At 55.8% G+C, this 26,908-nt stretch overlaps 1 protein-coding gene across 2 annotated transcripts; it reads right to left on the reverse strand.

The window, feature by feature from the left end:
• Window positions 1–386: 386 nt before the first annotated feature.
• On the reverse strand, window positions 387–25,898 carry SMARCB1 (SWI/SNF related, matrix associated, actin dependent regulator of chromatin, subfamily b, member 1). Of its 2 annotated transcripts, none has more exons than XM_037823584.1 (9): window positions 25,662–25,898; window positions 22,083–22,194; window positions 20,324–20,453; window positions 17,067–17,204; window positions 14,718–14,845; window positions 9,800–9,966; window positions 5,049–5,239; window positions 816–947; window positions 387–693 (listed from the first exon to the last, which is right to left on the reverse strand). In XM_037823584.1, the coding sequence occupies exons 1-9, from the start codon at window positions 25,752–25,754 to the stop codon at window positions 654–656; spliced, it is 1,131 nt and encodes a 376-aa protein (XP_037679512.1). In that variant the 5' UTR covers window positions 25,755–25,898; the 3' UTR covers window positions 387–653. The 2 variants fall into 2 exon arrangements, with proteins under 2 accessions (XP_037679512.1, XP_037679511.1); XM_037823583.1 differs by having other exon boundaries at window positions 22,056–22,194.
• Between the last annotated feature and the right edge of the window lie 1,010 nt (window positions 25,899–26,908).

Consider the following 26,908-nt stretch of genomic DNA (forward strand, 5'->3'; position numbering starts at 1 on the left):
TGCGGCTTCTCAGGAAGGCCGGGCAGAGGCGGTGGTGGGGGCTGAGGACACCTGCAGGGGCCACTGAGGGCCCTGTAGGAGTGGGCCCTGCTCCCTGCTGCCTCCTCCCTGGGTGGGTGTGGGGACACCACGGGGGGACGCCATCAGCTCCCGGCAGCACCTGCTCTGCAGCGTGGGTGGAAGCTGCAGGGCCCGTGGGAAGGCAGGGTGGGCATCTGACCCAGGTCTCGCGGGGGGCTGGGGGAGCTGAGAGGGGGCGCCCCAGAGCCCCGTGGCCCCCACCTGGGGATCGGAAGGAGGAAGGTGAGAACCCCACGTGTTAGCAGCGGCCCAGGGCCTGACTCTCCTTTCATCCTTATTTTTATACTACAACTTCGAAGAAGAAACACAATACAACCCGCTGCCTTTTATTTAAAAAGTGTGGCCGGTCCCGCCTGGGGCGCCTATACAAAACTAAATACAACCCAAAACGAGGCCCTTTCCTGGCCCCGGCGGCTGGGGCCCGGGGGGAAGTGGGGCCCAGCACGTGGGATGGGAATGTGTGCCCAGGGGAGGGCGGCTCCGGGCTGCCCCCTGCCCCCTTGCAGAAGACGGAGGAGAGCTGGGGTGGTCTGCTGAGACGTTCCGGAAGGCGCTGAGGGCCGGGGGGCTGGCTACCAGGCCGGGGCGGTGTTGGCCAGACGCCTCATTCGCCTGCAGGAGGGAAGGGGGGGTGAGCCGGGGCCCCTCCAGGCCCCGACCCTGCACCTGGGCTGGGGGGTCTCTCCCCGGGGGCTGCCCCGACAGAGCCAGCTGCAGGGGCGCGTGGGGGGTACCTGGTGTTCCTGTCCTGGTCGCGGATCTTCTTCTCCATCTCGGCATCCGTCAGGGTCTCCAGCAGCGGGCACCACTGGTCGGCGTCCCCCGTGTTCCGGATGGCGATCTCCACGGTGGGCAGGGGGTTCTCACTGCAGGGTGAGGGGAGCGGCAGCTGGTTCAGAGCGGAAGCTGGGAGGCCCCCGGGAGCTGCGATGGGGCATCAGGCCCAGGCCTCTCCCAGCTGCCCAGGGTGCTGCCACGTGAGCTGAGGCCACAGAGGGGACGGGAAGGGAGCACGGGGAGCCCTGGGCTGCTACCCCTGGAGGCCCTGCTTGAGGGTAAGGAGGTCATGTGCTGGGAGGGCCCAAAGCCGCCCAAGCTCCATCCACGTCACCTCCAGACCTGCCACCAGCAGCACTTCCCAGGGGTCACATGCTTCAGGATGTGGCCTTAACCATGACCCCTGGGCCCCCGACCCACGGCAGCCTCTCCTCGGTTCCCTGCAGGAGTGTCCTCTCTGCCCCCCCATCAGCAGCCTCTGCTCGTCCCCTGAGCCCTGGGCCCAGGGAAGTCCGAGGAACGAGAGGACAGGCCCCTGGCGGGTGACCTTGCTCGTCAGCTGTGAATTGGGGGTCATCTCTGCTCCTGTGAGGGATGGGGGGACAGGTGGTGGCAATGGCTGGCACAGACACTGGGCGAGCTCCCTCCCTGTGACTCGTGTCCCAGACCACCTTACAGGGTGGCTGCAGGCCCCTCAGCCCGGCACCACACAGAAGGTTCCTGGTCACAGGCCGCCGAGGGTCTGTGCCAGCCGGTGGAGCAGCACCAACGCCCCAGGGTCTCCTGCAGAAGCGGCCTGACCTCTGGCTCCTTGCGCCCGTGAGCCTGGGCTGTGACTCGAGGGCCGGGCTCGAGGCAGCCCCTCCTTGGCAGCTCTGGCAGCCGACCTCCAGCCAGCGCCTGTGGTTTGGCAGAGCAGGAGCGGCCCGACCACAGACCCCAAACACCAATTCATCACCGCGGGGCCCTCCGTGTCCACGCCGAGGAGCACATGTCTTCCTCTTGATTTAAACAAGAGCTGGTGAGCAGGTCTCAGAGGCCCCTCTGTTTACCTCCCCGTGACTCCCGGAAGATTCTGCTCCAGTGGGTTTGTTCTAAAATAAGAACCCCTCAAACCGGCCACGGAAGAATGGGGGTCAGCACTAAGGCTGAGGCAGCTGGAGGGGCCAGGCAGGCAGGGACGCTGCCCTGAGTTCCAGGAGATCCTGGGGGTGTCCGTGGGGGCCACCCCTGCTTCCCACTCTGTGGAGAGAATTCTGTTCCAGGGGCTGCCGGGTCTCTAGGGACCCTCGACATTCCTGCAAGCCCCACAGTGTTCGGGGGGACACAGACGCAAAGGCAGGACAGGGCCGAGTCAGGTACGGGGGGAGCCGGACTTGCTCGCGGAGCATCTTGGGGTTCACCTTCAATGTGACCTCGTTTGATGGCCCTGCTGGCTGCGCACAGAATGCGAGGGAAAATGGCCTGCCCGCGGCCACTCAACCGGAAGTGGAGATGGACGTGACGTCACTCTCCCATAACCGTCAACCGATTTATGCCAAGGGCGCCACGACAGTTCAATGAGGGGAAATAGTGCTTTCCATAAATGGTGCGGGGATAACTGGGCATTCACAGGAAAAAATTAACTCAAAGTGGATCAAAAACCTAACTATAAGAGCCAGAACTAAAAAAATCTTAGAGGAAAACATAGGTGTAAATCTACAAAACCTTAGAAAAGTATAAGCCACAAAAGAAAAAAGATGAATTGAACTTCATCAAAATTAAAAACTTTGTGCTTCAATAGACACCATCAAGACAGTGAAAGGACAACCTACAGAATGGGAGGAAATTATCTGCAAATCACCTTTCTGAGAAGAGACTTGTACCTGGAACATCTAGAAAACTCTTCCAATTCAACAACGACAAACAACTCAGAAAATGAGCAAAGGATGTGAACAGACATTTCTCCAAAGAAGATAAACAAACGGCCAATAAGCACATGAAGAGATGCTCAACATCAGTAGCCATTAGGGAAATGCAAATCAAAACAACGAGATACCACCTCATACCCACTAGGATGGGTGTGATCCAAAAGAGGAATAATAAAAAGTGTTGCTGAGATGTAGAAAAGCTGGAGGGAAAACCAACCAACCAACCAACAAAAACCTCACACCAGTGCAGCCACTGTGGGAAACAGACTGGCAGTTCCTGAAAAGGTAACGTTTGGAGTTGGTATAGAACCAGGAGAACAGAGAACAAGTGTTCAGAATAAATAAGTCCACAGAGGTGGAAGGTGGAGGAGTGGCTGTTGGGCTGGGAGAGTCAGGGGGCTGGGAATGAAACTGCTGAGGGGTGGGGAAAAGCTTCCTTTCGGGGTGCTGAACTGCTCGGAAGTTGGTGGTGGACGAGGATGCACGACTGTGAAGAGACTAAAAACTACTAAATTGTACCCTTCAAATGGGTGAACCCTAAGGTATGTGAATTCTAAATCGATAAAGCTATTATATAAAAATAAACATCTTGCCCCCACTGGGGACAGTGACCCCTGTGGGGGCCCTCCGATGCTAGCTGTGGTGGGAGCTGCATCCAGGGCTGGGCTCGGCGCTGAGCAGGGGGGACTGCTGGGCCTGGCCATGGGAATCCAGTGTCCTTCCCACGGGGGTGACAGGGACCCCTAAGGGGAAACCCCCTTGAGTGAGCCCAGGGAACTGCGGCACGGAGACTGGCCAGGATGCCCGTCCAGCCCTCCATGGCTAAGTGGTCCCTGGCCCGGGCACCCAGGAGCCCCCTGCAGCCCAGAGAGGTGCCTGGCTGCCTCCCCAGGGCCCTGTCCTCAGCAGACAGCCCTGCCTTGAACCCCAAGAGCTGGAAACCTGCACACTCGGCACCACCAACCACCGTGGCACAGGGTCTGTGGCCTCCCCCCGGATCCCCAGGGCTGGGCTCCACACCGAGGGGCTCCGAGGGGCGAGCAGCTCGGGTCACCTAGGGGTCAGAGCAGGGACACTGCCACAGGCTGGTGGCCGGGGGGGCCCTCGAGAGGCCCCGGACAGATCCCCAGGCCCCAGCCCACAGTGGGGTGGGATGCCCCTGGGGGGATGACGGATGGTGGGAGGGGTCCGACCACAATGGGGCTCAAGCCGCTTCCCAGGCCCAGCAACCTCACGCTCGGATTTACGACAGAAAGCCATCCCTTGGGATTTCTGGGAAAACCAGCCGAGACACAAACCCACAGACGCTCTCCGCTAGCTGTCACGTCTTTGCTCCGTCTTCCCACGTAGTCCCTGCCCAGGTAATGACAACCAAGTGTGGGCCGCTGACAGTTTGATGAGCAGAGTAAATCCTAACATCCTGTTTCAACACAGGGACCCTGGGTCCCCCTGCCCCCCCCCCCCCACTTCCCATCCTAACATGGAAAAGGAGCTGGGGGACAGGGTCAGCGATCCCCGAGAGGCAGGCCTGGCCACGGCTTCCCACGCCCCTGCTGGGCGGCCATGGCGGGCAGGCTTGACCCCTCAGTTCCCTCGCCGAGCCCTGACCTCCCCCGGGAAGGCCAAGCCCCCTTCAAGGAGCTCCCCCAATGCCCGGCTCCACCGCACCCCCACAGCGCCCAGGGACGCTGGTCTGGAATGTTCTGCCGACTCTTCACGTCCCCAGCTGGCCTGAACGCTGCAGGCAGGCCCCGGGGTGGCCTGGGTCAGCATGGACGGGGCACTGGGCACAGGGTCTGGCCCCGCGTGGGAACTCTGAGGGAACGAGTGAAAGAAAGATGCACCAGGAGGAGGAGGCTGCTGGGAAAATGGTGTGGGGGGGCCTCCTTAAGACAGAACTGGGGGACAGTAGCCCCGCCAAGGGGACAGACAGATTGAGTGGGGGTACTGCAGGGCAGAGAGGGGCAGGGGGCCTCAGGGGTGAGCCCTGGGGAGGATGGACAGGCCATGGGGTGACACAGGAGGAAGGAATGTGGGATCACATGGATGGAGCACTCACTCTCTGCGAGGCATGCTACTAAGTGTTCCCAAATGCACCCACCTCCTCAGATTCACCCAAGATGAGGGGTCTCAGGCTGCACCCTGGGGGCTGCTGGTTTGGGGGTGAGAGCAGGAGCGGTCTAGGGTTCGAGACAGTCCTAAAGGCACCACGTGCACGGAAGTCTTGTCCCCATATGGCTCTGCAGAGTGGCGCGGAAGGTTCCGGAAGCCCGGGCCTACCTGAAGGCGTAGGTCTTCTGGTGCCAGCTCAGCTGTCCGCGGATGCTGTAGGCGATGGTGGTGACGAACTCCCCACCCAGCCCAAGCTCGGAGCACAGCTTCAGGGCAAACTTCTCGGGCGAATTCTCCTTCTCCGACATGTCCCACTCGAACTGGTCCACCAGGGAGATATTGCCGACGTGGATGTTGAGCTAGGCGAGAGCCGGGCACACACGCGTGAGGACCACCGAGGCGCCGGCCCCGAGAGGCTGCCAGAATGGGGTCAGCGCAGCCAGGGGGACCCCGGCCCCCAAGTGACCGCAGTTTCCCACCAGCTGGACGGGGCTGACCCACAGCCCTCCCGGGGCTACCCTGGGGGCTTGGGCTCCAGCCCCGATGTGACTCCGGGCAGCCCGAGTCCCAGGGGCCTCTCCCCCCGTCCCCTCCCTGCACCACCCAGCACCCGCTCTTCTGCCCTTTGACCCTGCCAGGCCCCCTGCCTGGAGCCCTCTACTCCCCAGTCTTTACATGACTACACCTGGCCAGATAGCTGATTTTCTTGCAGGGCTCCCCGCTCTCTGAGATGACTGTACCGTGCGAGCCTATGGGTGTCACGGCCCAGCAGGTGATGAACCGGCTGGGGGCGCTGGGCCAGGGGGTGCCCGGGCCGGGCCCTGCCCCCCATGCCCCCGGCACCTGTTTACCTCCCGGAATCCTACTGGAGGGTGACACAGCCTGAGAAAGGCCCAGGCCCCACAGCAAAGACCCCAGGACACTAGCCCCGAGCCATGGCCTGCACCCCAGGCCCTCCCCACCCACCACCCGCCCGGGCACCCCCCATGCTGGTCTTTCACCCCCCCCGTTTGGTCTGTTTTGAAATCGGCTGTAATTGAGCCACAGGGTCCGGGCAGCGCGGCGTCTGGCTTTGTGTCTGCGACACCCTCCCGCCACTGCCTGGCTGCCGCCCGACCCCGCGAGCTGACCACTAGGCATCGGGCCATGCAGATGTGCCGCTCCGGGCACAGACCCTCACGGGGGCCGCTGGAATTCACGCTCCGGGTGGTGGCAGCCAGGAAACCCTCGGGAACAGCGACCCCATCACGCCCTCTCTGCCCCCAGAGCCCAAACCCTTCAAGGGCTGCTCCCCACCTCAGAGAAAAGTGTGACCCCACCAAGCCTGCCCCACTGGGCCCGTTCTCCTCCTCAGACAGCCCCCAGGCCCTCGTCCGTTCTCTCCCAGCGATGGGCACCCACGTGCGGCACAGGCTCCGAACAGCTGTCCCTGTCCCGGCTGGGACCGATGCCAAGGGAGGTAGGTCCGCGTCACGAGGGCCTGGGACCGGCCTGGGCACCGCGGAGCACGCCCTTCCACGGTACCACGTGTTTGTGCTCCCGGCACCCGGTGGGCCCGGCGGGGCCCGGCCTCCCTTCCCTGCCAGCTGGTCACTCTCGCACTCCCTTGGTCAAAAATGTAGACCAGGGGCCTGCCAAGGAGAAGCAGGGGGTGTCACAGTGGATGCACGGGGAAGGCGGCCACGGGGACAGACGGACATGAGCAAGTTAACTAAATGACGGACGCGGCATGGAATACCGTGACGGGGGCTGAGGGGAAATTCAGCAGCAGAGTAAGGTGGTGGCGTGAGACGCTTCGGGGCGCCATCCCCTGACAGAAGCTTAGAACCAGCCAGAACTGGCAGAAATACCTTTCTCAAAGTTCCAGAAAACCTTTAGTTTTCAGTAACAAGGTGAGCAGCAAATCAAGAAAAGCAACAGGATCTCGTGTCCATCGACTGATGAACAGATAAACGAAATGTGGTATATACAAAGGGTGGAATATTATGCAGCTCTAAGAACTGAAGTCATCATGCATGTGACAATGTGGGTACAACCTGAGGACATCATGTGGAGTGAAATAAGCCAGACGCAAAAGGACACATATTTTTGACCTCACTGATACGAACCGAACTATCACTAGCAAACTCACGGAGTTATATCTAAAAGACACGTCACCAGAAGATAGAGGGCAGAGAATGAGGAGCTGATGCTTAATTTGTGCAGAATATGTAACATAGTTGATTGTAAATGTTTGGAAATGGATGGAGGTGATGGCTGCCCGTTATAGTGATGATCTGCGGTTGCCATTGGGGTTGAAAGAGGAAGTTTAGGGTCATGAATGTCACTAGAAGGAAAGCCAGAGGGTGAAACACAGGGCTAAATAACACAGTGAACCCTCTTTGGGGTGAAAATGTTCTAGAACTGATTGTGGTGATGCACACACAACTCTGTGAATATACTAGAAGCCAGTGATTGCACCCTTTAGATGGAATGTACGGTATGTGAATTTATCTCAATAAAATCGCTTTAAAAACAAAAACTAACACTCTAACTCCATGTATTTCACTGTAAATAAATTATATCCTAATAAAACTTATAACAAAAAATTTTTTTAAAAAGCAGTGGGATCTCCTGGTCGTTCTAACTGGCCTCTTCCCCATCCCCCTCCGGCCCCGTGCAGAGCTGGCCCAGGCTCCGAGTGCAAATCCCTTTTCTGGTCCTGGAGGGAACAGACTAATCCTCGCGTGCATCCGGGGAGCTCGTATGTCTGGCCTGAACTGTCTGGCGGTGGCCTGGGGGACTTGCTGTCCCCGAGATGGCCCTGAGTGTGGAAGACGGCTCAGGAGCTCTCCTAGAACGCCGTGGGAGATGGTCAGGCTGTGCTGCCTGGGGCAAGGGGTTGCAGGCTGAAGGACACATGGGGCAGAGCCAGGACGTACACAAGCTGTTTCCCAGGGAAGAGGGGACATTCGTATCACTGCAAATGGGAATTCCTGGGGCCACGTGTACGTGCCGGAGACAAGCTGCAGGCACAGAAAGGAACGGTGCAGCTCCCACGCTTTGCCCATGCGTTGTCCTCTAAACCCACTGAATGGATCACCTCCAAAGGAAAGGACTCCCACAGGTCCAACTGCAAGGCTGGGAGAGGTGTTTTCTTTTTTCTTTCTTTTTTTTGCTAGCTCCTGGCATTCAAGGAAAGCTCTGTCCTAACACTAGCTAGATACAGCTTAGGGAAAAGGCTTTGCGAAGTCGAAATTCCAGTGATGACGCACTGAAATATCAAAATGCCCAGGTTTCAACAAAAAATTATAAAACTTATCTAGAGGCAATGGCCCAGGCAAAAGAGAAGATTAAAGCCTTAGAAACAATACATGAGGAAGAGAGACCTGGGACACACCAGACAAAGGCTTTAAAAAAAACAATGGTCCTAAATATGCTCAGAGAGCTAAAGGAGAGCAGGAAATGACAGAACGATAGATGAACACAAAGAGAATATCAATAGAGAGAAAGAAATTACGAAAAGGAACCAAACAGAGCTGAAGACTGGGGTCCATGCACAGGACCACGGACACACACGGGGCCACAGCCCTGTCCCCTTCTTTCTGCCACCCCCTTTTCCTGCTGGCTGGCTACAATGTGAAACCACATTTTCAGAACAATCAAATTCATATTTCTCTGAAAAGAAAAGTAACTTGGTTGCTTCCTCCTCAGGGGAACACAGGGCACCCCAGCCCCATTTTCCAAATTCTTTGTAACGGGACTGTGGAGAACCTGCTGGAAGGCCGTGGGCTTGGTACTGGGGCAGAGGCCTCCCTCAGGCCCTGCCCAGCCACTCCCACCACCCAGCACCTCCGCCCCAGGGTGGCTTTGGCCATCCCTCTGTCACACGGCTCTTTTACTTTTACACCCATGCTTTTTCTTCAATTTTAAGTCAAATGTACAGAATCAGATCGAACAAACCACTGATGCTTTAGGGCTAGTGATGATGCCAACTTTGCCAGCTTTCCGTCCCCTTCTCTGCCAAGAGGGGCCCTTCTCCACGCTCTCCCTGCCATGACACAGTCTGGCCCAGCGTGACTCTGGGGGGTTATGTGGATGGTCTCTGCGGGCTGGGGTCCCAATCCCGGTCTGCCATGTCTCAGGGGGTGGCTGGGAGGCCTGCCTGAGGGTTAGGGTAGGCAGGGAGCAGCACCCCTGGGCCCACACCCAGGAAGGGCAGTGTGCCAGTTTGGATGTATTATGTCCCCCAAACGCCATTATCTTTAATGCAACCTTGTGGGGGCAGACATATTAGGGTTGATTAGGTTGGAACCTATTGATTGAGTGTTTCCATGGAGATGTGCTCAATCAACTGTGAGTGAAATGTTTGATTGGATAATTGCCATGGAGGTGTTAGCCCGCCCATTCAGGGTGGGTGTTAACTGGATCACTGGAGTCCTATAAAGCAGTTCACAGACAGAAGGAGCTCAGAGCAACTGAGAGTGACATTTTGAAGAGGAGCTGCAGCTAAGAGGACAAAACGCCCCAAGAGCAACACTTTGGAGAAAGCCATTTTGAAACACAACCCGGGATCAGCAGACGCCAGCCATGTGCCTTCCCAGCTAACAGAGGTTTTCTGGACGCCAATGGCCATCCTTTGGTGAAGGTATACTCGTGTTGATGCCTTAATTTGGACATTTTCATGACCTTAAGAATAACTTTGCAACCAAATAAACCCCCTTTATAAAAGCCAATCCATTTCTGGTATTTTGCATAATGGCAGCATTAGCAAACCAGAACAGACGGGCTACGGCCGGCCTGACCACGGCGTTCGCCCTCCTGCCGGTTTCGGCCACCTGAGTAGTGTTTGCAACCGGCTTTTCTTAGTGCCTGGGATGCATCGGGATCCGTGCTCCGAGGAGGGCCCCTGCCCCTGCCCCTGCCCACCCCCTGCCCACCTTGATGATGACGCGCTGATCCGACTGGTCCTCCAGGAGGCTGTCCGTGGGGTAGGACTCGATCTGCTGCCGGATGGCCGAGGCGATGGCCGGCACGAACGTCAGCGGGTTCAGGTCCAGGTCGTCGCAGAGGATTTCTGAGAACATCTCGGGGGTCATCAGCTTCTCTGCAATCGGAGGATAAGGGCGGGATGGCCGGCGGCCTGGCGGGGCTCACCGCGTGCGCACCAAGCCTGGACACAGGCCCTCCCGGATGCAGGGGGACAGGCGGCCATCGCTCCACACACGCACCCCCTCCTCCATGGCCGGGGTGCTCAAGGCTCCAGGTGTGCCCCGGGCCTGGCTGTTCCCCTCCGGGGTCAGACAGTGCTGCCCAGTGTCCTCCCAACAGGGTGGAAGTGGCACTTCAGAACTGCCGGGCTACCTCCGCCCCCTCCCAATCCGGGGGTCCTGGGAGCCTCGTGCTGAGCTGGCGGCACCCCAACAGCAGGGAGCCTGGATCCAGGACGGCGCAGATAACACATGGGGAGGGTCACAACTCAACTGAAATAACCTAATCAGAAGGCCCCACCCACAACAGGTCTACACCCACAGGGATGGATTAAAAGAACAGGGCCTTTTCTGGGGTACAGGACAGCTTCAAATTAACACAATATATACTCCAAATTATTGAAAGTAGGGACTCGAACAGATAGTGACACCCCGATGTTCTTAGTGGCATTAATCACAATTGCCAAAGATGGAGATGACCCAAATGTCCGTTAGCCAGTGAACGGATAAACAAAATGTGGTCTACACACACAATGGAATATTACTTGGCTGTGAAAAGGAAGTTCAAATTTACGCAACGACATGGATGAACCTGGAAGACGTCGTGTTGAGTAAAACACGCCAGACACAAAAGGACAAATACCTCATGATCTCACTGTTATGAAATAATTAGGATGAGCAAACAGATCGAGTCAGAATCTAGAGTATAGGTTAGCAGGAGATGGGGTAGGGGTGGGGATGGGAAGTGAAGGCTTAAAATCCACAGTCTATACAAACGAACAAAACTTTCAGTTTGATTCCACTGGTCTATATGTCTATGCTTGTGACAGTACCATGCTGTTTTGATTAATGTGGCTTTGCAATAACTTTTAAGATCAGGAACTGTGGCTCTCCAATTTCATTCTTCTTTTTCAAGAAGGCTTTGGCTATTCGGGGCCCCTTACCCTTCTGTATAAATTTGATGACTGGCTTTTCTATTTCTGCAAAGAAGACTACTGACATTTTGATTGGGATTGTGTTGCATCTGTAAATCACTCTGAGAAGAACCGACATCTTAATAATATTTAGTCTTCCGAATCATGAGCACATAATGTCCTTCCATTTATTTAGGTCTTCTTTGCGTTCTTTTAGCAAGGTTTTGTAGTTTTCTTTGTACAAATCCTTTACATCTTTAGTTATATTTATTCCTGGATATGTGATTCTTTATAGGGAGGTTTTTGATTACTAATTCAGTATCTTTACTAGTTATTGGTTTGTTGACATCTTCTAGTTTTTCTTGAGTCAACATAGGTAGCGTGTGTGTTTCTAGGAAATTTGTTCATTTCACCTAGATTATCTAATTTGAAGGCATATGGTTGTTCAAACATCCTCTTATAGTCCTTTTTATTTCAGTGGGGTTGGTAGTAATGTCCCCCTTTTTATTTCTTATTTTCAGTCCTCTCTGTCAATCTAGCTAAAGGATTATCAATTTTATTTACATTTTAAAGAACAAACTTTTGGTTTTGCTGATTCTATTATTTTTTTCATTCTCTATTCCATTTATTTCTCTAATCTTTGTTATTTCCTTCCTTCTGCTCGCTTTGGGTTTAGTTTGCTCTTCTTTTTCTACTTCTTCAAGTTTTGTGGTTAGGGCTCCTATGCCGGTCTGGATGTATTATGTCCCCCAAAATGCCATGTTCTTTGATGTAATTTTGTGGGGGCAGATGTATTACTGTTGATTAGACTGTAATTCTTTGAGTGTTTCCATGGAGATATGACCCACCCAACTGTAGGTGATGATTCTGACTGGATAATTTCCATGGAGATGTGGCCCCGTCCATTCAGTGTGGGCCTTGATTAGTTTACTGGAGCACTATATAAGCTCAGACAGAAGGAGTGAGCTTGCTACAACCAACAGGGACACTTTGAAGAACGCACAGGAGCTGAGAGAGGAGCTGCAGTTCACAGAGACATTTTGGAGACAGCCTTTGAAAGCAGACTTTTGCTCTGGAGAAGCTAAGAGAGGACAAACGCCCCAAGAGCAACTGAGACTGATATTTTTGAGGAGCTGCAACTTAGAGAGGAACATCCTGGAAGAAAGCCATTTTAAAACCGGAACTCTGGAGCAGACGCCAGCCACGTGCCTTCCCAGCTAACAGAGGTTTTCCGGACACCATTGGCCATCCTCCAGTGAAGAGACCCGATTGCTGATGTGTTACCTTGGACACTTTGTGGCCTTAAGACTGTAACTTTGTAACCAAATAAACCCCCTTTATAAAAGCTGATCCATTTCTGGTATTTTCATCCCAGCAGCATTAGCAAACTGTAACAGCTCTGATTTGAAATCTTTCCTTTTTTTTAATGCAAGCATTTACAGCTATAAATTTCCCCCTTAGCACTGCTTTTGGCATGTTGTATCTTCATTTTCATTTGCCTCGAGAGATTTCCCAATTTCCTTTGTGATTTCCTCTTTAACCTATTATTTAAGTGTATGTTGTTTAATTTCCACATTAATTGTGAATTTTCCACTTCTCCCCGTTACTGACTTCTAGCTTCATTCCACTATGGTTGGAGAATACACACTGTCTAATTTCAATATTCTTGAACTTACGGAGACTTGGTTTGTGACTAAGGTACGGTCTATCCTAGAGAACGACCCATGTGTATTCTGGTAGAGAGACTGACTCCGAGAGCTCCCCACTCCATCCTCCCACTGTCCCCCCCGCCTCCTGGTTTCTGGGTAGGTGCCACCTCGCTGGCTTCGCTCTCCAGTCCCCTTTATCCAGTGTTCCACTCATTTTCCATTTGCTTTATGCTTCTATACTAAGTGTCCTTATGCAAACTGCCTTACATCCCTTCTGCAGCAGCTTGGGGTATAAATAAATAGTGAGAACTTTCTATGTGTCACTGAATGGGATGCAACGTGACGACACGTGTAACGATTCAATCTGAACAACTGCTCAGTGCCTGCTCTGAGAGAAACATTAAGGAAACCCGAAGTCCCTGACTCCAAGGGGTTTAAATGGAGAGGGAGAGTGAATTAGCAAAGAACTGTCACACGGGAGCACAGGCCAGCCGAGGTGAGTGGGGAATTCGGTGAAGACGGCTGACTACTCGCAGCAGTGACAGTGGCTGGGTTTCCGGCAGGCTGACCCAGGCACTGTGTTTGGGGCGACCCCACTGCACTGCACTTGCCCCATCTACACCCATCCCAGCCTCCTGGAATCCCTCACTCATGCCCTTTCGCATCAACCGACCTGTGGCCCCCAGAGGGCAGGAACCACGGCTCACAGGCCTTGTTCCCAGGCTGGGCATAGGCTGGGCTGGGGGAGTGGACGTGGGCCTGTCCCACCAAGGGCTGCGGACAACCAAGAAAGCATCTCACCCCTCCAGAAAGCAGACCGCAACCACCGACCAACAGCCACACACGCGTTCCTCCCCAGGAAACCTCTTCTGGAAGAAAAATGCCGTAACCAGATGTGTCGTCTACGTGGAAATCTCTAGTATCAGAGAAAGTTTCAGCAAACTAAGGTACCTCGGCTCAATGAAAAAGATGGAAGAAACCAGGAAGACATTTACGACAAGTGAAGAAAAAGAAAAGAAAACTCGCACTATCCTTAAAACTATGTATGCGTGTGGAAGTGACTGGAAGGGGAAACACAGAACTGAAAATATTAGTAGGGTGGTGAGATTCTGGCGATTTTAAATGTTCGTTCATTTAAAAACTATCTTCTCCGAGCTGCTGATGAAGTAGGAGGTGAATCCGAAGGGTGTGGTGTTCCAGAAGGCCAGTGGAGAGGGTGATTCTGGGAAAGGGCAGTAAGCACCCGTGTTAGCCGCTGCTAAGTACTGACCGATGGATTTGGCCATGTCATGGCCATCTGGTAACCCGAACAAGCATGGCTTGGGTGGGGGTGGCACCTGGTCAGAGAGGGCTCAAAGGGGAATGGGGGGACGAAGTGGACACGGTGGCTCTAGGCCGTGTGTTTTGCAGTAGAAGAAAGCAGTGAAAAGGAGCAGTGGCTGGAAATCGAGGTAGATTGTGCTATCATGTTTGTCCCAAATTGCGAGAGATTACAGTATGTTTGTAGGCTGGCGGAATAATTCAAGTAGAGGGGGAAAATGATATTCTGTTTTTCTGTCTGTATATAAAGAAATATGTTCACTGTAGAAAGTCTGAAAGACTCAGGACAAACGTAAAGAAGAAAATAAAAGATCGTGCCTAATTCTCCCTCCCAGGTTGGATACACACCCTAAAACAGCCGGGAGCATGTCTCCCTAACTTTTCCTTACTACATGTGGCTGCACAACAGTGTCGCTTTAGGATTTTGGGGGCCTGGAAAGAGCTCGAAGAGACGGCATCTGACCTAGGACGTAAAGAATGCAGATGCCCACGGGGACAGACAGCAGAGAGGTGAGAGAAGGCATGTGTGGCATCGTGGTAGAAGGTCCAGGAGGAGGTGGTGGCCGTGGAGTGGGGGTGGCGAGGCAGCTGACCCAGGCCGTCCACCCCAATGGCCTCGTGGGGTGAGGACGGAAACCAGAGTGGCCCACCGGGAATGGCGGCAGCATTGGGGTTTGAACCTGGAGAACCCACTCTCCCAGCTCTCCCAGGAAGCTCCGACCGCCATGTTCGGGGCCCGTGAGCTGCCGTGTGAGCCCCGTGTACCATTCATATTCCAGGTGAAGGCGTCCCGCAGCTTCTGCCCGTCGATCTCCATGTCCAGGCGGATGGGCACCAGCACCTCCGGCTGGGACGCGTTCTCGTGGATCACGGCCGGGTCGTGGTCGTCAAAGCTGGAGGGGAGAGGGCGGCAGTGCTCAAGGGAGGGCACCATGGCTGCCCAATGCCCCGGGCCCTGGGCATGAGAGTTTTCTAGAAATTCCTCCCTGCACCAAAAAGAGGACCGTCGGTCACTGGACACGTGGCTCGAGGGGCAAAGCCCGCTTGTTAACTAACTGCTGGGTGAGCAGAGGTGCGGGTGGCAGGGCCCAGGCCCCAGCCCGACAGGATGGGAGGAGCCGTGAATTGCGGTGACTGAGCTTGTACCTCGGCTTGCCAGGCCTGGGCCAGGGGACTTGATCACCCCCTGGGGAGGGTAGTAGGTACGGGCGTGAGTGCCCTCTGCAGCCCCCCCGAGCCTGAGGAGCGAGGTCAAGGCAGCTCCCTTTTCCTCACCCAAAATGCCACTGGCAGGGGAGGCTTGCCGGAGGAAACCGCCTTTCTCCCAACTGCCCTTTCCCCACTTCCTTATCTTACCCACTCACTCCCTGGTGCCAAGGCCACTCCTGCCACCGCCAGCGCGCATGCACCGTGGCCAGAACAACCCCCGCCCGCTGCAACGGCTCCTGCGTCCTCTCAGAACCAATCCTAGCCCCTCTCCCTTCAATATTGCCATTTAAGGCTGCTTCACCTCCTTTCCTGCCCTGCCCCTCTTACCAGCCTATATAACCTGTGATCACCCCTGAATAAAGCCTCTTTGGCGCATGCTCCTACTGGATGAAGAGTGTTTTTGTCCTTATCGCCGCCCTCCATACCTTGCACGCCTCTCGCCGAGGACCCGGCCAAGTCCTCCGCCTCGCCCTCGCCTCCGGGAAAGAGCCCCCGCCGCCGGTACCCTTTAAGCAGCCCCGAGAGCTGAGGGCTCGGCTACCGGCCGCCACTCCCCCTAGAAGCAGTAACCCCGACCGCAGTGAATGACAAGCGATGGGGCAGGACTCCATGCTCCATGGACACACGGGGACCGGGGAAGGGGCTGCCGATTTGAGCAGCAGAAGAGGATCCAGACCTGCTACAAGGGACGGGGGATTTACTCCCCAAAGCCAGCAGGAGTTTCATGAAAAGCCCCAGGAAAGGGAAGGGTATTTCCAGAGGAGGAAGTGATCCAAGAAAAGGCCAAGTGGCAGAAAAGCAGAGGACCCGCTAAAGGATCTTCCAGCAGGCTGCCAGAGGTGGGGTGTAGATTCCACAGGAGGTGCAGCCATGGAAGATGCTGGAAGGCTGTGACGGTGTCGGGGTGCAGATGGTCTTTCATTTCTGAGGGAGCCTCAGCAGGATTTTAAATTTCTGATTGTATCAATGTTTTGTACATCATAATGTTTCCTACATTAATCACTTTCAAGTACCCATAGGGATTTTGAACAGAGAAGTTAAAGTGACCAAATCTGCATTTTAGGAAGACAGGAGGGAGGAGTGCGGGAGGCATCAGCTGGGGGTGTGGAGGGCAAACCTGGGGGCATCTGCAGAATTGGAGGGGGCTGAGGACCAGACGGTGATAAACACGGCACACGGCTGGATGTGGGGTGTGAGAAAAAGAAGGGAGTCGAGGAAGGGTTCCAGTGTCTCTGGCCTGAGCAACGGGAAGGATGGAGAGACACCCTCCTGAGACAGAGAAGGCAGCTGGCAGTGCCCGATGTCAGCAGCCCAGGTGGCCACGTCGTGCGGATCTGTGGGCCTAGGAGGATGCTGTTTGCTCAGGGGACAGGTCTGGGCCAGAGGGACGACCGTGGACGTGGCAGTCTAGAAAATGTCCCCCCACCCTAAGACAGCTACGTACTGATCCCCAGAAAGTGGGAATGTTGTACTATACAGCCAAAAGAAGAGACGGGCGGTCCTTTGTAGATGTGATTAAGTTAAAGACCCCGAGGTGGGGAGACCATCCTGACCATCTGGGTGGGCCCTAAATGCAGCCATGAGTGTCCTTACAAGAGGGGGGCAGAGGGGCTCTCACATGCCGGGGAGACAGCCACAGGCCCCGAGCAGGGAGGGGAGCGACTGGGCCACGAGCCAGGGGTGGCGGCGGCCACTGAAGCCACAGGAGCCAGGAGCAGGTCTTCCTAAGAGCCTCTGGGGCAAGTGTGGCCCGCTGACCCCTACCTCTCAGCCCAGTGAGGCCCATTGGGGCCTCTCGCCTCCAGAACTGGGGAGATTTAAGCCACCCGGTTTGTGGCCAGGGGATGAGGCCGGCGGGAGTCGATGGCCGGCATGGGAAATCGCGAGCCGGGCGGTGGCGCTCACCACAGAGGGAAGGTCCTCTTCTTGTCCCGGCCCATGCGGTTCCTGTTGATGGTGGTGGAGCAGGGCACGGCGTCCAGGTGGTGGGAGCTGTTGGGCAGGGTGGGCACCCACTGGCTGCTCCTCTTCGCCTTCTGCTCCCTGGGGAAACACGAGAGAGCCCGCCCCGGTCAGTCCAGGAGCCCGGGTCGGCTCCCCGCCCTCCAGGGGCCCTTGGTGAGGCCTCTGTGCACCCCAACTCCGGGAGGGTGCCCACCCCAGGCTCCATCTCTCCAACACCTACCCGGAGGTGCTCTGGGCGAGGGGAAGGGCTCCGAAGTGCCAAGGCCACCGCAGAGCAGCTCCCAGCCCAGGGCCAGGACATTATGCCAAGAGTCGGGTTTGTTCTGACAGCAGCCGCAGGCCCTTCTGCAGGGAACGGCCTAGCAGGGAAGGCTTCCCGGAAGAGTGGGCACTGGGACGGAGGCTTAGACACCAAGAAGGGGTTCACTGGGGGGCCAGCGAAGGAAAGGCAGAGGGAGGAGAAGGCTGCGAGCAGTCGGGAGAGCAGCCATGGTGGGGAAGGGGGCCTGGGCAGCGGCTGAGGCTGCTGATACAGCAAGGGCCCTGGATCACACAGAGGAGAGACCTTGCACGCACCCTGAGAAACCTGGATTTACTTCGCAGGGGGCTGGGAGCCCCTAAAGGGCCTGGAGGGGCGAGTAGACCTGATCAGACTCTTATCTGAGATGCGTGCGTCATCCTGAGACAGCCCCGGAGCTTTCAGACCAGCAGAGACGAGAAGGCATTATTGGGAAATACATTCTAGAAAAAGTGACCAAGTAATCTGATAAAGAGTTCACTTTTTACTCCCAGTTACGGGTTGCTTTCTCTACTAGGAAAGCCCGTAAGCTATTTTAAGCTGCAGTTCCAGGGTTGGGTTTGCCAAGGGGGGCACCCGTGCTCCCACTGGGCTCCGGGCGGCCCTTTGTCACCCTTGGGTTCTGCCTGCTCTGCTCAGAGTATGGCCAGTGCAAGGGTGACTGCACTGTGATCATCTTTATTTCCCCAAAACCGACATGACGTCTCCTTCCATAACTGTTTGCTGTAATTCGGAGAAAGTGATCACGATTGATTGATTTCCGATCACCTTCACCAGGGCCCTCTGAGGAAGCCTGCGGGGAAGCTGGGATTTTCCCTTCCGCAGGGCGGCGGAGGGCAGAGGCAGCAACCGAGACCTGCCTGGGTCCTGGGTCCCCCTAACCATCCTCCGTCTGGGACCACTGGCCCCTCGGATGTTGAGGTCTGGGAGTACCCCTGGAGAGTGGATTGGGGCAGGAAGGAATCACTATATCCATCGTGGCCAGGATCAGATCAGGTCTCATGTACCGCAGGTCTTGCTGTGATCTTTTCATCGGCCTTGGCCTTAAACCGGGGAAGTTGGAGCTAACTGGGACAGGGATTATGGGCTGGAGCGGCAATGCCAGGGGCCCCCCATCATAGCTGATCTGGGCTGGTCGTCCCTCACTCTGGCTGCACATGTTAAGCAGCAAATCCCCGAGCCCCACCCAGAACCCAGCGCCAACCCTCTCTGCGGAAGGGCCCGGAAATGTGGGTTTTCTACAGCTTCCACTGACACTTCTGCGCAGCTGGGCCTGCGTTTGGGAACCCCAGAGCTGGGCCACCAGCTCCTTTCTCATCGGCCATCCCCGCTGGTGTGCCCGGCCTGCCTCAGTGGCCTGGGCCACCCTGTCCGTCTGCTCGCACTTCCCGGTGCACCTGCTTGCTCAGAATCAGCGTCCACCTGCTTTCCTCTGCGAGACCCTCCCAGAGACCCCTGGCCTCTGTCGGGAACTGCCCGGTGACAGGCCGGGCCAGGGCAGGGGCCACCAGTCCTCCCGCTGAGCTGCCTGAGTGGTGACACACACACATCTGCTTCCCTCGAGCCTCTGCCCCGTGGCGGCAGTCTGGCCTCCAGGGTCACGGGTTGTTCCTCTGCCCCAGCTGGCCCTCATATGACACGATCATGAGGAGAGCGTTTATCGCCCCGTAAAAGGGTTCCTGGCTGACGTGTGCAGACTTGAAAGCCCCATCCATATGTACCTCATTTCCTTCGGAGACTAACCTGGGAAGGGATTACATTCCTACTGTGCCCCTTGGGGGAGAAAAGAATCTGCAGAGCACACATCTAAGCGCCCTGGCCACACTGGCTGCGTGCCACCCCTTTTTTTTTTTTAATAAATCACAGCAAGTTGAGAGTAATTCCGGAAAGGAATGATTTTCTCTAACCACATCATTCTGAATAATAATAAACCTCCCTCTTTGTTTTCGGCGTGGTGCTCCCCAGGTTTTAGCACATAAATGCACATTTTCCTGAGAGCTGAGAGCAGAATGGAAGGAGCTGCTGTTTTCTGTTTGCTCGTCTCACTCACGTGAGCCTCGTCTCGGGCTGGGACAGTCTGCTTCGGCCAAGCGACTGCACAAACTGCCCCGGCCTCTCCTGGAGGCTGGAGGCCCAATGGTGCCCTATTTCCCATGATCCTTCACAAAGCCAGAAGGAACATCTCTGGGTGCCCGTCGTTTTATTTGTGTTCTTTAAACCATCTCTTTGGGCCAAACTCCCAAGGGTGAAATTACTGTGCCAGAGAATTAAAAAATGTGTTATGTCCCGATGCTTTACAAAAAGACCAGGGACGGGCCAAGTTCCATCACAGTGTCCCCAGTTCTCAATGTTGCTGTTTCAATTTTTTTTTTTTTTACCTTGGATTTTAAAAATTATACGTAAGGGCAGATACTCTTGCCTGGGTTGGTTTACTGTTTGTAATTCCAGGTGGGGATCATCCTTCTGCTACTTATGTACTGTGTATCCACGTTTTTGTTACAAACCTGAATGGACTCTTGAGATAACACAGCAACGTCCCCCTCTGTCACTTGCCTCTAATTTTACCGTAAGTACTCTTTTTTAAAGTTTCTAGGTTTTTATGCATTCAAATCTGTTTCTTTTGTGACTTTATCTGTGCCACTAATTTTTCAGACAAATGGATCACACTTTCAAAGCATTCCCCAATGACTCGCCAGCCTCCGAGACATGCTAGGGCTTCTTATAATTTCCAAAGATGCAGAAGAAGCTTAGAAACCTGGCCAAGACAATCTGGAATCACAGTGGTCACAGTGTTGAAGATGATTCCGTTCAACTTAACCCCGATCAGTTCTCGGATGTGAAAAAAGGACCCGCACCCTGGCGGGCTTACCCCGGGGCGCCCGGGCCAGGAGCACGTTACCTGAGGTAGGTGGGGGGCTCCGTGCTGATGGAGACGGCCTTATACTTCTCATCGTTGCCATCCAGAATCTCTTCCACCTCCGAGGCTTTTAGCAGAGTCACGCTGGTGGCCAGGGTGGTGTAGCCGTGATCTGTAAGCAGAAGGCGCAGCCGTGAGCCCCTGCGGCGGTGGCAGCCGGCAGCCAGCCAGTGGGAGCAACACATCAAGGGGTCCTTGCAGGCAGGAGGTGGGAAAAGCAGGGTGTCAAACTCATTACCACCGAATGCTGGCCTCGTCCAAAAGGGGGACCTGCCCTGAGCGCTTTGGCGCCTGGGTCCTACTGGGTCGGGGTCTTGCGGCTCTGGGGACGGGGGCAGTGCGGCACAGTCAGCGGGACCCGAGACGCCAGAACGGGGTCTCTCGGGTCCTCTTTCGGGGAGGGAGGAAGGTTCCGGAACAATGCCACCAGTGGAAGGAGGTTGACACCGCCGCGATCCGCCACACGAAGCAGAGTGGAGAGATGGAATGAAAGATGGGAAATGCTTTCTTTTAAAACAAGAGCCCAGAGAGTTGAAAGTGCTGCTGCACACCAAAGGTGGGTGGCCGTCCCCGTGGCCGTCAAGAGGTGCTGTTTGGAAAGCAGGACAGGGAGGAGGCCACTGGACCCCGCGGCCCTTCCAGGGGAACTGCGGTCAGGAGCTGCTCCCCGCTCCTGCAGAAATAAGTCGGTTACGGGGGCGAGGTCTCCAAAGCCCAAAGTGTGGAAGTCACCAAGACTTCCTTCCGGAACTTGCAGAGGGGAGACAAAGCCAGGAACTCGCTGTGTTAGTGGCTGGTGCGCCATTATTGTGGGGGGAGAAAGGAAACTTTTTAAGCTAGTAAGTGGAAATGTTATAGCAGCAGATAAAAAAGACGCTCCAGCTCCTGGATTAAAAGAACGACTACTTGGCCCACAGTGGACAAAACCACAGCAGCACAAAGACACAACCAGACAGGACAGATTTCAAAGCAGCATACACACACGCACACACACACGCACGCACACGCACACACACACGCATGCAAGCACACACACGCAGAGCTTCAGGCTGATCTCTGCCCAAGGGCCCCAGGCAGCTCTCTACAAAGTGCCGCCGCCAAGCGGGAGGCGGTTTCGCCACGTGCCGGACACGCTGCCGTGCCTGCACCCAGATGTTTCCGGAAAGGTCTCTCCTGCTGGAGACCTCGGTGCCTGGAAAGCAGCCTCCTGCCCTGTACAGAGCTGCCGCGGCCTGGGACATGCACACCCACGATGAGCCACACAGCCATGCACAGACACTAGCACGCTGTCTGCCCGGCCGGGGGCACTACGGGATGGACGTGCTCTGAGAAGCAAGCAGTGAGAGGCCCATGGAGGATGAGGGCGCCAACACGCCCATGGCAGATGGCAGAGCGCTGCGGCATTCCTAAAACGTTTCGAGACTCGCAGATCTTCACAGCACCCGCCGCCAGCCTGGCCTCGCCCCTCCCAGGTGCCCATGGGACCCTGTTGAAATCACCTGAGACTGGCCCGCTCGGGCTCGAGCTAACTCGAGATGCCCGTGTGGCCTGAGCTGAGCGGGGGCTGCCGGAGGGGGGACCGGGCTCTTAGGGTGCTCCCGGCCAGGCCGAGACGCTGGGCTGCGGTGAAGACACTCCGGGCTGAAAACGTTTTATCTCAGTGACAAAAGCGAGTGGTTTTGAAACAGGTTTACAAACCCTCGTGAAGACGCACCCTTAGTGTTAGGTTTTGTTTTTTTACCATGTGACGATGCAACTATTTTCTTCCTTTCTTCCACAGTGGCTAGCCGCCGCCAGAGCGAGGGGTACCTCTTGTAAAGAGAGCCTCGGAACATTCGCAGGTAGTTTCCCACCTGTGAGCAAAGCAAGAAGGCTCATTACGAGGGTCGGGTCTCACGGTGGACGGAAGGGTCCGGCAGGGAGGTTGCGCTGGACAAAATGACGGCCGGTCGGCCTCGTGTCTGGCTGCCAGGCTCCGGCCTTTCGGCGCTGATGACACACAGTCCGCTGACGTTGGGGTTCACTGGCAGGGCACATCTGGCCCGAAGCTGCCCTGCGAGGCGGGGGGCCCTCTGCGTTCTGCCGACAGGGTCGCCTTTGGAAAGGCCTGCAACGGACACCCAGTGAGTCACCCCGAGCTCGTGAGGATGCGCGCCAGCATTCTGAGTCTGGACCCAAGAACTCTGGCGCTTTCCAGAAACGTTAAGACCTCCACGACCTCCTTTCATCTTAAGAACCAGACTTTGATATTTTTACTACGTCATAAACACCAAAAAGGCCTTCTAATTTTCGACAGATGTGGGATAATTTCCCCCAAGGCCTGTGTTACTTTCTTTAGTAACAAAACTCAAACCAGAGACACCACAGGAATTTTCCGAAGAGTTGAAAAAGCGCTTATTGGAGGTCACCAGCTGGCTATTAAATCCCACTTCCCCGAGCTAATGGCTTCAGTTTACACGTCCCCACTGCTAGGGATTGTAGGGCTTCTTTTATAAAATGAAATTTCTATTCCTGAAGGCTTTATAATGAGACACCGTTGTCTCAGTCGGGAGGTGACGGGTCCTAGGAGTGTGTGTTGAGCGACTTAGTGACCCCAGGAGCTGCTGTCGCAGGTGTTTACACACACACGATGTTGTCCTCGGTCCTCCCACCAGGCCTCGGGCCACCACCCTTCCTGCCCCTTGGCCACCAAGCGACTCGCCTGTTTCTTTCCACCCACAGCTGGGGACGGCCAGTGGCTCCACCTGTAACCCCAAATCACTCCCACTTCCTGGATCTTTTTACTCGTGTGTCAAATACGCAGCAACCCTGAATGGCACCCCATTAAGGACCACCCCAGTCACGTCTCCCATCTTACCTACCCTAGACAATTTACCAGATAAAGATGTGTGCCTCCTTTTTCTCCTGTCAGAGGTTTACGTGTCAGACAACCAGAGCTTTCGAATACCCAGTTCGCTCAGGCTCTAGCAGAAGGCAGACACGTCCACGTTACATGTCGTGTGTGTCATTCCCATCGAGGGAAAAAGGACAGTGTCCATGAGGTTTGTGCAAAGCAATGTTCACTAACAGCCCTGTTACTGCCTCACCAGATCCCGCAGGGCTGGGACTCCCCAACCCAGCCCAAAGCCCCTTCAGAGCACCGGAAACCGGGAAGTGGCTCCCTGGGTTTTCCCAGACCCAGCCTCTCCCCTCTCTGGACCCAGGTGTCCCCTGGACCTGGTGATTTCTTAGGGTCCCCTCAGCTCTGTGACTCTGGCTTGGGGACTCTAGTGCCTGCAGGTGGCAGAAGAGTGACACACACTCATGGCAACTGTGGGTGCTCCCCACCCCCCAACCCAGACAGCTCTAGGGGACGCCCCAGGAGGCCCACACAAGGTGACAGGTGTGTCACCAGGGCTAGGCCACCCCTCTGAACACAGGGGCTGTTTTCCAAAGGGGAGGGCTCGTCACAAGATCACAGCAGACAGCATTCTGATCTTGAACCCCAAAAGTCTGATGACTACTGGGCCTGGCGCAAGAGAGCAAACCGCTTCTCGGATCCAGGAATCTACAGACGGGAATCTCAGGACAAACAGACTCACATGTAATCACTCTTATCCAACAGGGTGGGCCACGAGTGAACTGGCTGAAGAGGACCACAACGAGCATTCTAGAAAGTAAAACTTGTTAGGCGAAGAGCTTAGAGCCCTGTCTATAGTGTAAGCATCTCGTTCTACAAAGAGAGGTGACCCGAAGGCACAGCAGGCTGGAAACAGGCCTCCCAGAATCCCTTTCACCAGGCCATGTGCTTTCCAACCACTCAGACTCCACTTGGCTCCACTAATGAATAAAAGCTTTCTTTTCAGAAGTGCCACTCACTCCGAGTTAATGCCAAACAGACTGCTTGGTAAAGTTTTTTTCTTTCAACAACCTGCACGGCATCATACACTGACTCCCCTAAATGGTCTTCTGTGCCCTCCATCTTATGGCTGACCCGAGGCACTGGCTCCGTCTTCCCCAGGACAGCCCTCTCTGAACAGCAGCATCTATGGGATGACGGGAAGATTTTATCGTACCCTGCCTTTATTGTTTTACAAAACATGGCGAAAAACGGAAATGCTAACATTCTGATGCCACTGACAACATGGGTCTCCTAAACTCGATCCGACTAAGACAAGTTGGGAATCCAGGGGGGCCTCAAAGCCGGGCTGTGGCCGTCACAAGCCTTGATTCATTCACGCCAGGTTCAAGTGTGAAGAAAGACACAAAATTTTGAAAAACATGAATGAAGCAGTGGAGCACAGTGTTGAAAATGGTTACCAGGAGAGGCAACTATTGGCGATTTGTAATTGCTTCAGCTCTCCAGGGTTGGCACTTAGCTCTTTACAAGAGAGAGACCCTGCCACTTGACATTGGCCCAGCTCAATTTTATAGCCATGATTAAAGAGGAAAAAAAAGAATATACGCTCATGGGCCCGACCTTTAGGCCAAAAAGGGCTAGCATGAGGCAATTTGGCAAAACTTAACATACTTAGAGGGGCCAGTTGTAGGATTTTCTTCGAGTTAGTGGCCCACTGACTCAACAAAGCACTGCAGCTTATAGTTAAGGATTAAAGAGAATGGATTGGAACAGACTCAATCCTTCACAGATATCCAGTGTCAATTGCTTCTGAATTGCTGAGAAATCTAGCAATGGCAGGCAGCCTTTTCCTAATCTGTCTCCTCACTGGTAAACAAAGGGCAAAACACCTCGGCCGCCCAGCTCAGAGGCAGGGAACACAATGGGGGAGAAGAGGGGATGAGCAATTTCAAAGGGTGCATGTGAGATTTCCTAACAACTCAAAAGTTTCAAGGGCAGTAATGCAGCCCCCCACGTGCGTTTGCAGGGTAACTGAAGCATCCCATTTATGTGCTTCTGGCTGGAGCTGTACCCCTGGAACCTCGAAGCGCCCCAAGTCCCAGCAGCACGGGATCAAAACGAAATGCGGAAGCGATCACGAATTACAGCGGGGCGGGGCAAGATCAGGCCACGCCCCGGCCACGCCCGCCAAGACTCGCTCCCCGGGCAGGCCACGGCCACCGGGGAGACAAGCCGCACGCTCAGGCCACGCCCTCGGCCGCCCCTCTACCCCGACCACGCCCACCGGGCACAGTCGCACGTCTCGACCACGCCCCAGCCCCGCCCCGCGCGCCCAGACCACGCCCCCAGGCCCGCCACGCCCCCAGGCCACGCGCACCGAGCCCCGCCCCGCAGCCCCCCGCGCGCGCGCGCCGCGATGAATGGAGACGCGCGCTCCCCGCCCCTGGGATCCGGGAGGGCGAGGGCGCGCCGCGGGGCTACCTCCGAGCCGATCATGTAGAACTCGCCGTCGTCTTCCAGCTGGAACTTGACGGGCTTCTGCCCGAAGGTCTTGCTCAGCGCCATCATCATCATCGCGGCGGCGGAGACGGGCGGCCGGGGGGCCGGGCTGCGAGGGGCCTGGAGCGCAGAGGCCGCGCCGCGCCGAGGAGAGCCGGGGCCGGGAGGCGAAAAGGCCGGGCCGGGGCCGGGGGCTGCAGCCGCCGCCGGGCTCCTCAGCAGCCGCCGCCGCTGCCGCCGCCGAGCAGGCCGCCGCCAGGGCGCATGCGCGGGCGTTGACGCTGACGCGCGCGCCGCCGATCCCCGGACAAAAGGCCGGGACGCGCGTCCGCGGGCCCCTTAAAGGAGCCGCGACCAGATTCTCTCCCAGCCAAGTGGGGCTGCAGAGCAGAGCTGCCCAAGTAAGCCACCGAGGCTCCGGCTCTGGCGGTGCCTTGCCTAGTCTCAGCCCGGGTGAGGGTAGGATACAGCTGCGTCTGGAGGCCTGAGTGGCCTGGGCACGCCTGTGCCTCAGTTTCCCCACCCCGAAAGCCAAGGCTCAAGGGCCTTGGATGGATTCAGAGACCCCGGTGGTGTTTGGTATGGCTGGTGCGCCAGGGGGGGGTGTTGTCCCTGACCGCTGCAAGTCCACCTTGCTGTGTGCTTACAACAGGGGTTGCAGCCTGGTGACCCCAACAGCCCTGCCCTGGGGCTGGGTGCGCGACTAGCACTAATGAAAGCCTAAAGCAATCAATGTATGCAGTTGAGCCGCTTAATAGGTAAAAAAACAGCCCTCTATTGACAACTTCACATCTTTCAAAATAAAAAAATTGCAGCTGGGATTGGCTTTGCAAAGAAGCCACGGATAGAATGGGGCCAGGCAGGGAGATGCTGGAAGGGACACAAAGGGTAGATGGTAGCAGCCGTCAGTTTTGTTCCAGGTCCTGACAACACTGGGAAACCCAAGTATCCTAAAATAGGGGCTGGGACATGGCACAATCCGTGGAGATTGGATTGAGGGGGGTGAACGTGGAAGTGGAAGCCAAAGGCTAGTTGCCCCGACAGACGTCCCAGGGAGATTTGATGGAGGAATGCAGCAGAAGACAACTGAGCTTTGCATCAAAGACTGGAAACTTGGAAGTGAGTGGACATGACCCTGGCTCCCAGCCCCAGACCAGGACGTGAGCCAGACCTCCTGCCTCTCGGGCCCAGCTCGGTCCCCATCCTGGCCACACACAGAGAAACAAGCA

This window comes from Choloepus didactylus (genome assembly GCF_015220235.1).
Source record: "Choloepus didactylus isolate mChoDid1 chromosome 23 unlocalized genomic scaffold, mChoDid1.pri SUPER_23_unloc1, whole genome shotgun sequence".
NCBI classification, from domain to species: Eukaryota; Metazoa; Chordata; class Mammalia; order Pilosa; family Megalonychidae; genus Choloepus; species Choloepus didactylus.